Source organism: Protopterus annectens, chromosome 17.part0 (assembly GCF_019279795.1).
Source record: "Protopterus annectens isolate FY-2018-M chromosome 17.part0, PAN1.0, whole genome shotgun sequence".
In the NCBI taxonomy this organism is placed as follows: Eukaryota; Metazoa; Chordata; order Ceratodontiformes; family Protopteridae; genus Protopterus; species Protopterus annectens.
In genome coordinates this window covers 691,903,946-691,917,620 of record NC_056751.1, presented here as the reverse complement: position 1 = coordinate 691,917,620, position 13,675 = coordinate 691,903,946, and the positions used below count along the sequence as shown (strand labels likewise).

At 39.8% G+C, this 13,675-nt stretch overlaps 1 protein-coding gene across 10 annotated transcripts in view; it reads right to left on the bottom strand.

Moving 5' to 3' along the window:
* LOC122791844 overlaps positions 1-13,675 on the bottom strand; it is a 2,266,858-nt gene that overhangs the window by 117,762 nt on the left and 2,135,421 nt on the right. For all 10 annotated transcript variants that reach the window (XM_044059812.1, XM_044059813.1, XM_044059805.1 and 7 more), the window contains one exon: positions 9,442-9,516. In XM_044059812.1, coding sequence (XP_043915747.1) covers positions 9,510-9,516 — 7 coding nt within the window. In that variant the 3' untranslated portion in view covers positions 9,442-9,509. The remainder of the gene's footprint in view (positions 1-9,441; positions 9,517-13,675) is intronic.

The window sequence follows — 13,675 nt, the reverse complement described above, 5'->3', positions numbered from 1 at the left end:
TATTGCTAACATTCTGGCTGACAGGTTCAGTGCAAATTTCTCGCCTCCTTCACCCCCAAAAGAAGAAATACTTATCCCAGCTGAATGTAATCTCCCTGTCATCTCAGATGTCCAAGTGAGAACCGCCGTAAACAAAGCAAAAAACACAGCATCAATGGAACCTGACGGTATCCCGGGGTGCATGTTACGTGAACTCCAAGAGGAGCTAAACCCACACATAAAAATGCTATTTAACCTTAGCCTTACTTTGGGATATGTACCTGAACACTGGCGTGCAGCAACAGTGGTCCCACTCCACAAGGGGGGTGCCTCTACAGACCCTGGAAACTACCGCCCCATAAGCTTGACTAGCCTGGTCTGCAAAGCTATGGAAAGAATCATTATGGAACTCATAAAAGGAGACATAGGGGACCTACAGACGCTTGACCCCACCCAGTTCGGCTTTGTAAAGGGCAGATCCTGCCTTTTAAACCTGGTTGACTTTTCGAAACAGTCACTAGAGCCATTGATGAGGGCAAAGCAGTCCATACAGCATACCTGGACTTGGCTAAGGCCTTCGACACAATACCCCACTCAGGCATCATAGATAAGCTAAACAGCTTAAAAGTAAACCCTTATGTCACTAGATGGGTTGCAAACTGGCTAAAGGACAGAACCCATAAAGTTAAAAGCGCTGGAGCAATGTCAGACTCAAAGCCAGTCACAAGTGGTGCCCACAGGGATCTGTCCTGGGACCCCTCTTGTTCGGCATTTATTTCTCAGATGTTAAAGCAAACATGGGAGGGCTGTGGCTGACAAAGTTCACAGATGACTGCAAACTAGGTGCCATAGTCGATACACCAGCAGATACACACATCCTACAAAAAGGCCTCACTGAAACGGACAACTGGTGCCGTAGTCACGGCCTTAAACTAAATGCCAAAAAATGTATAGTTATCCCTTTTGGAAAAAACAAAGTACCCACAAATTATCACATAGACAGCAACCCACTGAGTATGGAAAAAGTAATCAGAGACCTAGGGACCCAAGTAGACAGCGACCTCTCATTTGACACCCACGTTGCCAAAGTGGTTAGAAAAACATTTTACCTTGCACACCTCATCATGAAGGATTTCACATCCAGATCCAAGGATGTCATTGTACCCCTATATTCCTCCCTCATCAGACCCGTGATTGAGTACAATGCCCCATTTGGTATGTACCTCACCCGGCACTTGCAACAGCTGGAGAGACCGCAAAAGTACCTCACCAAAAGGATCAAGGGTCTCCAACATATGTCTTATTCTGCCAGACTAAAGAAACTTCAGCTCTATTCAGTAGCATACCGCTTGCTCAGAGGTGATCTCTACCTGACATACAAGGCCATGTCCAATCAGGATCTGATGGACATGCTCCACCTCAAAAAATCCAAATCCATCAGGACCACGAGAGCTAAAGACTTAAACCTCGGCACAAGTATGAATAGGACATGCTGGAAGGATAGATTCATAACCCAGAGGCTTCCCATGCTTTGGAACAGGATCCCAGTTCGTATTAGGCAGAGCCCCTCACTGACTCTCTTCAAGAGAAATCTTGATGAGTGGATGGGAGATCGTAAGTTTACCCCAGGGGTCACATCTGTGTCACTGCTAGACAGGGGCACAGTAAACTAATTCTATTATATAAGGGGACCTTCACTGTGTCACTACTAGACAGAGGCACAGTATTCTAGATTTTATCTGTACATTTTTGTACCATTTCATGGGGTGGCAAAAGCCACATCACTATGGCTAGGCTTACAAATGCCCCAGGGCAGATAGCCTAGTACTATACTATGAAACTATGAAACTATGAAACTATTAATAATATATCCTATTCTGAGGTTGTTCAACCTGAGGCAAAGTGATTTCCAAAACAATTTTATTTATTTCACATTTGTTAACAGGGAAAGTCTGACTGGACACAAGTCCTTTTTCAGCAGAGGCACAGGGCAAAAAAGCTCCAAGTAATTGAAAAGTTACGAACATTTACATAAAAAGTCAAAACATTTTACATAGAAAAGCATTGGATCAAAAAAACAATACTTACTTTCTAAAAGTAATTGTGGTAGAATTCCCTTTTGAATAAATTTTAGTCTAATGCTTGCAAATGAAACCTGAACAGTTAAAACATGTGTTACATAGTTTGTAAATTATATTTCTGTAGTCTTTCAACAAGCAGAGTTAACCAATTTGATACAACAAGAGCAAAACATTTTCATGCCCTGCCGTTTCATTAATTATGTGGACTACTAACGACTACATAAAGTCTTTTGGATGGAAGATTTTGTATAGAGTTTTTAAACCTCCCAAGGACTGAATAAATATAATATCCTAAAAATAATTGTCTGAGATGTTAAAGTGAAGGAAACTAATTTTTTTATTGCTCTAAAATTGGACTTTCTTTGGAGGAAGTGTTGCCTATGAGAAAATATTTTCTTGATTGCAAGCTACTGGCATTACATTTCACTTAGAATGACACTAAGAAAACTACTAAGTAATATATATCTATATCTGTACCTATATTTATATCAATGTAGCAGATGAAGATATATCTACACGGGTCTAGGACTATTTACTGAAACCACATTTCACTGAAAGTCAAATGACTGTGCACAAATAACTGAAAGCACAATTCACTGAAACACATTTCACTGAAAGTTATGTATGGCCTTTTCCCCACTGTAGTGCAACCCTGGAGTTAGAATATATAGTAGGGGGGGGGCACTGCCCCCCACATAGTTTGGATATATATTACGTTTAGAAAAAAGTAATTTATTGAAATTGCAAGTATCCATGTGTATAGTTCAAAATATTTAAAATAGGTGGGGGGCAGTGCCCCCCACCCCACCCCCTTACTATATATTCTAACTCCAGGGTCGCACTACAGTGGGGAAAAGGCCATATATAACTTTCAGTGAAATGTGTTTCAGTGAATTGTGTTTTGCGTGAATTGAGCTTTCAGTGAACTGTGCACAGTCAAATGTGTTTCAGTGAAGTGTGCTTTCAGTGAATAGTCCTAGACCCATCTACACATATCTATATATCTATATCCATATATATTTATATATAGATATATAGATGTATCTAGTGCTACATCATACTCTTTATGTAACTGGCCATAATACAGCTACTTCTTCACAGTCTCTAACTATCTGACTACCCTAACCCTCTTCACTGCCATCTCTACCTCCCTTTTACCTGGACCCCCCTCAATACTCCTTCAAAATTTGTAACCATCTTCATCCTTTAATTACTTCACTGTCTCCTACCCAGTATCTATTTTCAACTGATGTTATTTGAAAGGGGCTAGACTCTTGTAAGCTTGATATTAATTAATATTTTATTGTATTCTTCATTTAACTGTCATGTTTTCATTAACTGTCACATCATTACAATTCTATGTATGTTCATTTACTATTCTGTGTTTGTACATTTATTACTTTTTGATTAACTGTCATATCATTACTAGTCTGTATCTGTATGTATGTACATGCACTTACAGAACCCACACTGTAAAAGTAGCAGACTCCAAATCTAACTTCAAACCAGTGACAAGTGGAGTACCATAGGGTTCAGTCCTGGGACCTCTCCTGTTTGGTATCTACTTCTCTGAAGTACAGGCTAACACAGAAGGGCTTTGGCTAACAAAGTTCGCAGATGACTGCAAACTAGGAGCCATAGTCGAGTCCCCAGATGATGTGGACATCCTATAGAAGGGCCTCACTGAGACAGATGCCTGGTGTTAGAGCCATGGCCTCAAGCTCAATGCCAAAAAGTGCATTGTCATCCCCTTTGGTAAAAACTCTGTACCCATGAACTACTACATAGGCTGAAGGCTACTTAATGCAGAATGTGTGATGAGACCTTGGGACCCAGGTGGACAGTAGACTCTCCTTTGATAATCACATCGCCACAGTAGTCAGGAAATCCTTTTACGTGGCACACCTCATCACAAAAGGGTTCTCATGCAGGAAAAAAGTGGTCATTGTTCCCCTCTACTCGACACTCATTAGACCCTTTATAAAGTACAATGCCCCTTTTGGAATGTACCTCACAAGACAGCTGCAGCAGCTGGAAAGGCCACAGAAGTACATCACAAAGATGATTACTGACCTCAAACAGATGCCCTACACTGACCGTTTCAAAAAACTCCAGCTTTACTCCATAGAATATCACCCACTCCGAGGTGACCTCTGCCTAACATATAAAGCTACGTCAAACCCAGAACTGTTGGACATGCTACACCTAAAGAAATCCCAATCCCTCTGAGCTACACGTTCTAGGGACCTAAACCTTGTTACCACAATAAGCAGGACATACTGGAGGGCTAGATTCCTATCTTAGAGACTTCCCATACTCTGGAACAAGCTACTCATCTATGTCAAGCAAAGTTCCTCATAAGCACTCTTCAAGAAAAATCTTAAGAAATAGGAAATACACCCCAGGGATCACTTCTGTGGCTCTGGTCGACATGGGCACAGGAAACTAACTTACTTGGGTGGTGTAAGCCAGGGAACCTTGTTGGCTAGGCTTACTTAGGCCCTTGGTCAATACCCTAGTACCTACCTATGAACCTATATAACTGCCTCCTACTCATTCTGTAAAAAGGAACATTTCTCCCTGGGACTCTGCTGAAAATGGGACTTGTGCCAGTTGGACTTTCCTAGCAAACAAAATAAATAAATAAAAACATAAAGATAGATAGATAGATAGATAGATAGATAGATAGATAGATAGAAAGATATTTAAATAATTAGTTATTATTAACTAACAGGACTCATCAAATTCTTTAAATTGAAATTAAAAAGCAAATGAGATGGAACAGTTATACACACCAGAGCTGAAAAGAGTCCTATCTCAAAATTAAGGACTTAACATTATAACAAGATCAGTTTCTTTAATGACCATTTCTGACTATAGAAAAATGGAGTCAAGCAATTACAATTCATATAAGACAAATGCCAAGGTAAAATGTAGCTATGATTGGTCTGTTATTAGTTAATAGTTATACTTTAAATCAAACAAGTCAGTCTAGGTACACTAATACGAAACACTGTACTACAATATGCAGAACTTGGACCAAAGCTCCAAAGGCGGTGGTGTTTCCATATTCATAAAGGATGCGCACACCTCCAGACTGATAGCCCAGCATAACGCATCGGAGATACTTCAGGTGCAGCTAACATTGGGTAAGACAGTGATTCAGGTCGTAGCCTGCTATAGGTCCCCAACCATGTTCCAAGACTCACACTCCACATTCCAAAGTGCCTTGGAGAATATTAGGGTCCAACCTAACACTCTCATACTGGGCGACTTCAAATACCCCTCCATTAACTGGGAAAACTACTCATGTACCAATACACTTGCCCAACATTTCCTGGAATTCATTAATTCCAATGCCCTGGACCAGTTCGTTCTTACCCCCACTAGAGATAGCAAAATCCTTGGCCTGGTCATGGCTGTTGCTCTATACCAATAGTCAACACCTCTCTAGTTAGATCCGACCACAAACTAATCACCTTGGAAATCCACATCCCTCCCACCCCAACCCCCCGCCCTGCAAAGGTAAACACCATGAAAAACTTCTCCAAAGCTAACTTTGGGCTCCTAAAAACAAAGGTGGCTAACTTAACAGCACTCATACAATTGGAGAACAGCTGCATGAATGCTGAATCATACACTAATGCCCTGTATGAACACATACACAAATGCATGGATCTCGCCATACCCAAGAGAATCAAGATGGTTTCCTTCAAAAAAGAAAGCCAATCTGGTGGTCCCCTGCCATAAACAAACTCTAAAACAGAAGGAAGAAACTGATGGGAACTATGGTGAAGTCGCAATATTGGAAAAACTCCCTTATCAGCCTCAACAAAAAGTTTAGATCCCTCATCAAATCCTCTAAAGCTAGCTATGAAAACAGAATTGCAACAGATAGTAAAGACAACCACAAGGCCTTTTATAGTTATGTAAAGAATCTCCAGGCAATACCCAGATTTGCTCAGAGCTATTGCACAGTAGCACCTCCTATACTGAGCCAACAGATTTTGCCAATATACTGGCCGACAGATTTAGTGCCAACTTTACCCCTCTCTCCTCCACCAAAGGACCAATTACAATACCAGTAGATTGCCAGGCACCCAGTATTACTGCTGCACAGGTTAAAACAGCACACTGTCCAAGGCCAAGAACACAGCATCTATGGCACCTGACAATATCCCTGACTGTGTTCTACATGAACTACAGAGTGAACTGGTGCCTCTCCTGTGTGCTGTGTTCCGTCACAGCCTCACCTCAGGCTTTGTCCCTACTGAATGGCACACCGCTACAGTCATCCCACTCCACAAAGGAGGAGCGACTACAGACCCTGGAAACTATTGTCCCATTAGCCTGACGAGTCTGATACGCCAAGATATGGAATGCATCATCATGGACCTAATAAACAAGGATATAGGGAATCTCCATACTCTGGATCCCAAACAGTTTGGTTTTGTGAAGGGTAGATCATGCCTGCTCAACCTGGTCGACTTCTTTGAGTCAGTCACCAGAGCGGTGGATGAATGCAAGATGGTTCATACAGCCTACCTTGATCTGGCCAAGGCCTTTAATACCATTCCCCACTCAGGAATCATAGAAAATCTCACTAAGCTAGGCATCAGCCCCTACATCACTGGGTGGGTTGCAAACTGGCTCAAAGATAGAACCCACAGTGTGAAAGTAGCTAACTCCAAGTCAGACTGCCAACCAGTCATGAGTGGTGTCCCACAGGGTTTGGTCCTGGGTCCTCTCCTGTTTGGTATATACTTCTCTGAAGTCCAGGCCAAAATGAAGGGACTCTGGCTGACAAAGTTCAGAGTCAATTGCACGCTGGGAGCCATAATTAACTCCCCAAGTGATGTTGACATCCTACAGAAAGGCCTCACTGAGACCAATGGCTGGTGTCAGAGCCATGGCCTTAAGCTCAATGCCAAAAAATGTGTCATCATCCCCTTTGGGAAAAACCTGTTTCCCATGAATTACCACATCGATGGTAGTCCACTGAACACAGAAGACATCATAAGAGATCTGGGAACACAAGCTGACAGCAACCTCTCTTTTGACCACTACATTGCCACTGTGGTCAGAAGGTCCTTCTATGTGGCACATCTCATTACTAAGGGTTTTGCATCCAGGAAGAAAGAGGTCATTGTCTCCCTGTACTCTTCCCTCATTAGGCCAATCATCGAGTATAATGCCCCATTTGGCATGTACCTCACTAGACACCTGCAACAACTGGAGAGGCTACAAAAGTACCTCACAAAGGGGATCCTAGGCCTTAAACACTTGTCCTATATGGACAGATTCAATAAATTCCAACTATTCTCTGTCTCACATCGCCTACTTAGAGGCGATCGCTGCTTGACTTACAAAGCCATGTCTGACCCAGCTCTGTTAGAAATTCTACATCTAAAGAAATCCAGATCCCTCCGCACCACATGCTCCAGAGACCTCAACCTCATTACCACAATCAACAGAACAAGCTGGAGGGACAGGTTCATAACCCAGAGACTGCCCATGCTATGGAATAGGCCTCCCATACATGTCAAACAGAGCACCTCACTTGCCATATTCAAGAGAAATCTTGATGAGTGCATGGGAAACAGAAAATTCACCCCGGGGATCACTCCAGAGGCTTTACTCGACAGCGGCACTGGGAACTAAGGTCGGGTGGCACAATGCCAGGGTAATCCTATGGGTTAGGCTTGTAAAGACTCCAGGGCCATTAGCCTAGTACACACCTATGAACCTATGAAAAAACTGAATATATGGCATTTAAAATGAAATGATAAGCTGTTTACATTATTAGTCAGAATCTCAGTAGCTTAGTATATAGTTGCTAAGCTTTTGTTTTAGGATATGTTGATCGTATGAAGAAATATTCCTAGAAAAGGGTGAGATCACATGACAGGCACACATATAAGATTGTTAGATATAGTACTACATAACTGATTTGTGACGAAACTACAAAAAGAGAACACTACTTAGTTATTACAAGAACTAAGAAATTTGAAAATCAGGTTGAAAGTGCTATTCTCTATTGTTATGTTTCAGTTTACTTTATCGTGTATTGTTGACTATAATTATATAATCAACAAAAAAGTTGTTAGGGGAAAAAGGAAGCAAATATGTAGTCTCAAAGAAAGAAATATCAGTTTATTTTACCGCTGTAAAGGTGAACTGGTAAGTTGAATAGATACATAGGTATACCGTTTTCTAAGTTATTTTTAAGTAACTGGATTGGTGTGATGTTGTGACTTTTAACAACATATAATCTTCAAAATGCCCTTTGCCAATGGAAGCCAGCAAAAAGGCTGATACAGAAATAATAGTATTTTCAGCATTATAAACAGCTAGGAATTACCCCTGTGTTTACTGGGTGTCTAACATTTCATCAAAGCTCATTTTGTTGAACTTCAGAAAAGATGTTTCATTTCATTGAAAGTCAACTGATTTGATATTATCGGCCCATCTGAGTATAATATCATGGAAAAGCGGGGATTGGAATTTGCTTTTTCCTCAGTGTAGTGAAATCTCAGAGTTGGTATATATAAAATTTACATGGGTGCCGGAGGACTTGTCCCACTGAAAAAATGTTTTGTGTGATTTTTATGTTTTTGATGAGCAGAGTTTTGATCTTTTATAGAACAACCATTTGAGGTTCAGTGTTTGGTTTCTTCAATAAAGTGTCATAATTCCATTTTAGCAGAGGAAAACTCCATGTACCACACCTTGAGAGCTTCACCCACATTACTCATGCAGAATATGTAAACTCCAAGACTATATATCCTCTGGAAAAAAAAACAAAATCAGAAATATTCAGTCTGACAAAATATACAAAATTCCTCTTTGTCTATTGCTCTGCAACCTGCACAGTAAAATTACATTCACTGAGTATATGATTTGTAATATAAAACTTCAATGAACAAGCATTTTAGAAATGTCAGTGGTATAAAACAATATCAAACAATTGAATACAAGCCACTGATAGCTTATAGGCTCCAAATTATGACTTAAACACTTCATATAGCCCCCTTAAATATTTTTTTCTTTAAGTGGATTTCAACCTTGACTTCATCAGTTTCTCAAGAAGAAGTGTAGCTGGGTTCATGCAGTCCTGATAGCTGTTTGTTTAGCCTTTACCTCAACACTTACTTCTCTGATATAGGCAGATGGTCTTCTGTGTAACGTATTCAAAGTGCATTCCTTGGTTAACCCTCCTATAACAGTAGTCAGTGTTTCAGATGGGGTTGCCATGCTCAGAGAAATTAAAACACATTTTTTAAGAACTCTAATCTTCTTTAGTTATCATGTTCTGACAGGCACCATAATTTAGTTGAACACAAAATTTAACCTAAATTGACACATTTTTTTCTTGACATACCTGTTCATTATCTTGCCGAATTTCATCAAGTTCTTTGTTATTGCTTGGTGTGTTTTGCTGTGTTACATTCATTGGCTACAAAGATGTACAAAAAATAAATTAGACATTAATAATGCACTATATATTTTATTCATTACTGATTACATGGATTACATGCAGCTTAATGCAAAGGTTTACTTTTGAAATGATATAGTCCAAGCAGGTCTATATTAGTTCACTGAAAGATATTTCCAGTGAACACCTCTTCATCGACACCTAACCTTTGAACATCACTTCCACGATTCACAGAAGTTTCCTAGGGTAGTGAAGTAGCTGACCATTTAAACAACTTTGCCCTTTTCCCCACTGTAGTGCAATCTCAGAGTTGGTATATATAGTTGGGGTGTGGGGGTAAAGCCCCCCACTTGTGTGGGTATTGATTTAGTGCATTGTGTGTTGCATTGTGCAATGAGGTAATTGTTTCATTGCCTGGGAAAATTCCACAAATCGTGAAAATGATTTTCAATGATTAGGTGTCGATGAAGAGGTGTTCACTGGAAATATCTTTTGGTGAGCTAATATAGACCCATCCAAACATGTATACAGTGAATGAAAAAATGTAACAAATAAACATGCTATCATAAGTAAAGGTGGTCATTTGTTGTCCTAATACAATGCCACATGTACACCAACAAATGTCAAAGTCAAAGTAAACTTTGTTGTCAATCAGATATACACAGCAGTGCAAGCTGAATGAAATTACATTGCTTTGGTCCCTGTGCAAGACATAACAATGAACACATAGCTTGAATGACAGTGAGACTAATGCACATACAGTAATAATTAAAATATTAACAACATAACAGATTAACGCAATTGAAGATGAAGATGTTAGACAATATTATACTAGTAGTTATTGCAAGACTACAACTTCACATTGTGATTACTTAGAATATTGCACTTCATCGGTTGTAGTATGATATATTCTGATGTTCATATTGCACATGTATGGAGTGGTGACTCACTCCTGACTATTGCACATTTAGGAAGTAAGAGCATAAGAAATCATGCTAACCGTACAAGTTATTGAAGCAATTTGCCAGAGTGATTACTACAGCTGATACTTCATAGCAAGTGGCATATTGATCTAATTATTCACTGTCATGCCTGTTATTCAGGTTCAGCAGCCTTATGGATAGAGGGAGGAAGCTCCTGCTCAGTCTAGATGTTTTGCAGTGGAAGCTGTGATGCTGCCTGCCTGAGGACATGTGGAAGTACTTGCTATGGGTAGGGTGAGTGGGATCATTGATTATCTTCCTAGCCCTTCCCACACACCCAGTTTCATGAAGATCATCCATGGATGGGAGCAAGGAACCAATAACTTTTTCTGCTGTCCTCACTACCCTCAGGAGAGCCTTGTGGTCAGATGCTTTGCAGTTACCATACCAAACTATGATGTTATTTGAGAGGATGCTCTCTATGGTCCCCGTGTAGAAGGCTTTGAGGATGGACTAAGACAGGTTTGCCTTCCTCAGTTTCCATAGGAAGTTCAGACATTGTTGTGCCTTCTTCACTGTGTGGCTAATATGAGTAAACCATGATAGGTCATCTGAGATGTGCACCCCCAGGAACTTAGTGTTTTGACTCTTTCTACTGCCACCCCATTAATTCCCAGAGGTTGATGTATCTCCTGAGCCCTCTTGAAGAATACTATTAATTCTTTGGTCTTGCTTACATTTAAGGCCAGATTGTTGCTATCACACCAGCCTATCAGATGCTCCACTTCATTCCTGTAAGCTGTTTCCTCACCATTTCAGACAAGACCTACAACAGTAGTATCATCTGCGAACTTGATGATTTTGTTGGATTCATGCTTGGCCATGCAGTTGTGAGTCAGCAAGGTGAACAGCAGTGGACTCAGGATGCAGCCCTGAGGGACACCCGTGCTCAGTGTAATACTGATTGAACTGTTACTTCCCACACATACTTTTTGGGGTCTGTTGATGAGAAAGTCCAGTATCCAGTTACATAGGGGGGTGTTGATTCCCAAATGGATCAGCTGTGATATCAGATTCTGGAGGATGAGAGTGTTATAGGTGATTAAAATTGCTGGACAGCATTCTGACATAGCAATACTTGTTCTCTAGATGTGCCAAGGATTCATGAAGTGCTATAACTATTGCATCAGCCATGCAGGGGTTAGATCTATAGCAAACTGTAATGTATCCAGTGTTGCAGGAAGGCTTGAAGAGAACTTCATTACTGTTGATGTAAAAGCAACTGGCCAGTAATCATTTAGGCTCGTTAGTTGGGATTTTTTGGGTAAGGGAATGATTGTCATATTTTTGAAGCAACTGGGTACAATGGCTAGTTGCAGGGATGTGTTGAATATATCTGTTAGTACAGTGAACAATTGGTAGCACAGTCTCTTAGAACCCTTCCCATAATTGTTTCAGGACCAGCTGCTTTTCTTGGGTTTACATGCCTCAGGGTCTTCAGAACTTCAGATGTTCTTATAGCACCTCCTCATCCTGTTCAACGGGGAGCTTATTTGGCAAATTGTTTTAAAGCTTTAAAGTTAAAAAAAAAACTTAAAAAAAACTTTAAAAGTTTTAAAGTTTAAAGTCTTTTAAACAAAAATATTTAATGTTAATTTAGCATTAAATTGTAATAGTATGCACTCAGTTTGTCAGACATCAGTCAACTGCATTTGACTAGAAGATTTATCAAAGGTCTGCAGGAAAGCAATGAAAAATGTTGTACCACAAAAAATGAACAGACATTCAATAACTTAAAAAAAATCCAGATTCTTAGTTATCTCTGGGCTCCATGAAAATACTTGTTCACCTGCTCTTTCCCCTTGCTTACTTATATAGTTCAGACCTCCTTTCTCCCCTCTGCATACTTCATATATTTTTCTAGGCTCTCTTTTGAAATGTCAAGACTTGCAATGCAGAGATCCAAAATAATGAAAAAAAAAAAAAAAAAAGAAACTACAGAACAACAAATGTTGAACATTAATTTTCTCGCTTTTTTTTTTCAGGAGAAAGACCCTCGGCCCCCATGGCCCCTACACAAACACACACACACAAAGATATATATAAATATATATATATATATATATATATATATATATATATATATAGAGAGAGAGAGAGAGAGACATATAGGTAGATTTCTGTCTGTATGTATTTATATACATATAAACGTTTTGTGATCATCCCATCTGGTAGAAAAGTGAATATCCTAAAGATTTACGATGTCAGAGTCAATATATGTAAACCCACATTTTCAGTCATTCAGTCTTTACACAGCCGCAGTGGTGCAGAGGTTAGCATTGTAGCCTCACAGCAAGAGGTTCTCCTGTTCGATTCTCGGCTGGAGCGCCTTTTGTATGGAGTCTGCATGTCCTCCCCATGGTAGATTGACATTAATGACATGCAGGTAGGTGCGAGCGTGAATGGGCATGCCTTCTTTGAAGGTTGGGCTGGCAACTCACCTCCATAAAAATTCACTGCCAATCATGAGTGTATCGGAGTTCTGCTGTGGCGACCCCTAACTGGGAAAAGCAGAAAGAAAGTCTTTACATTCTGGGACTTCACATTTCAGATAGTTACCATTTTTTGTGCTTTTCAATAGTCTTCATAGTCACAGCATTGTTCTACTATTTCCTGTTACTACATTTTGTTTTGCATAGTATTCATGGTGGTGTTGAGGGAGGTTCCACTTTGTTATACTGATTAGATTATATGATGATGGTAAGAGGCATTCCATGCCCTGTACGCAAATATATATTCTGATTATGATGCTACGTTTCCCCAACTCCCAAAAGTTTGCAATCATAAAGGACATATAGGATAGAAATGTTCATATACAGAAGGAAGAAGAGGGGCGAGAGAGCCCATGGCATAGAGGAAGAAAAGATGAAAAAGCATATTAGGAGAATGTACAGGGAACTGATAAAATACTGAATTAGCTGGCTTATGTACTGAATGAGAACATTATTTTATTTCATGCCTGTTTCTCGCTGCTTGTTATTTTATACCAAATTTATATCTCAAAATGACTGCATGTGATGTTTATGTGTTCTGTTGCAATCTACATAGTCTGGTAGCATGAATTCAAGCATGGAACTGACAAATCATGACTTTTAGTCCTTATAGGATTTAATAGTAAATGGCTTACATGTAATATTTTTTTTCCACACACTAAAACATTGGCGACACTATAAATATTCTGCTTACTTAAAATATAC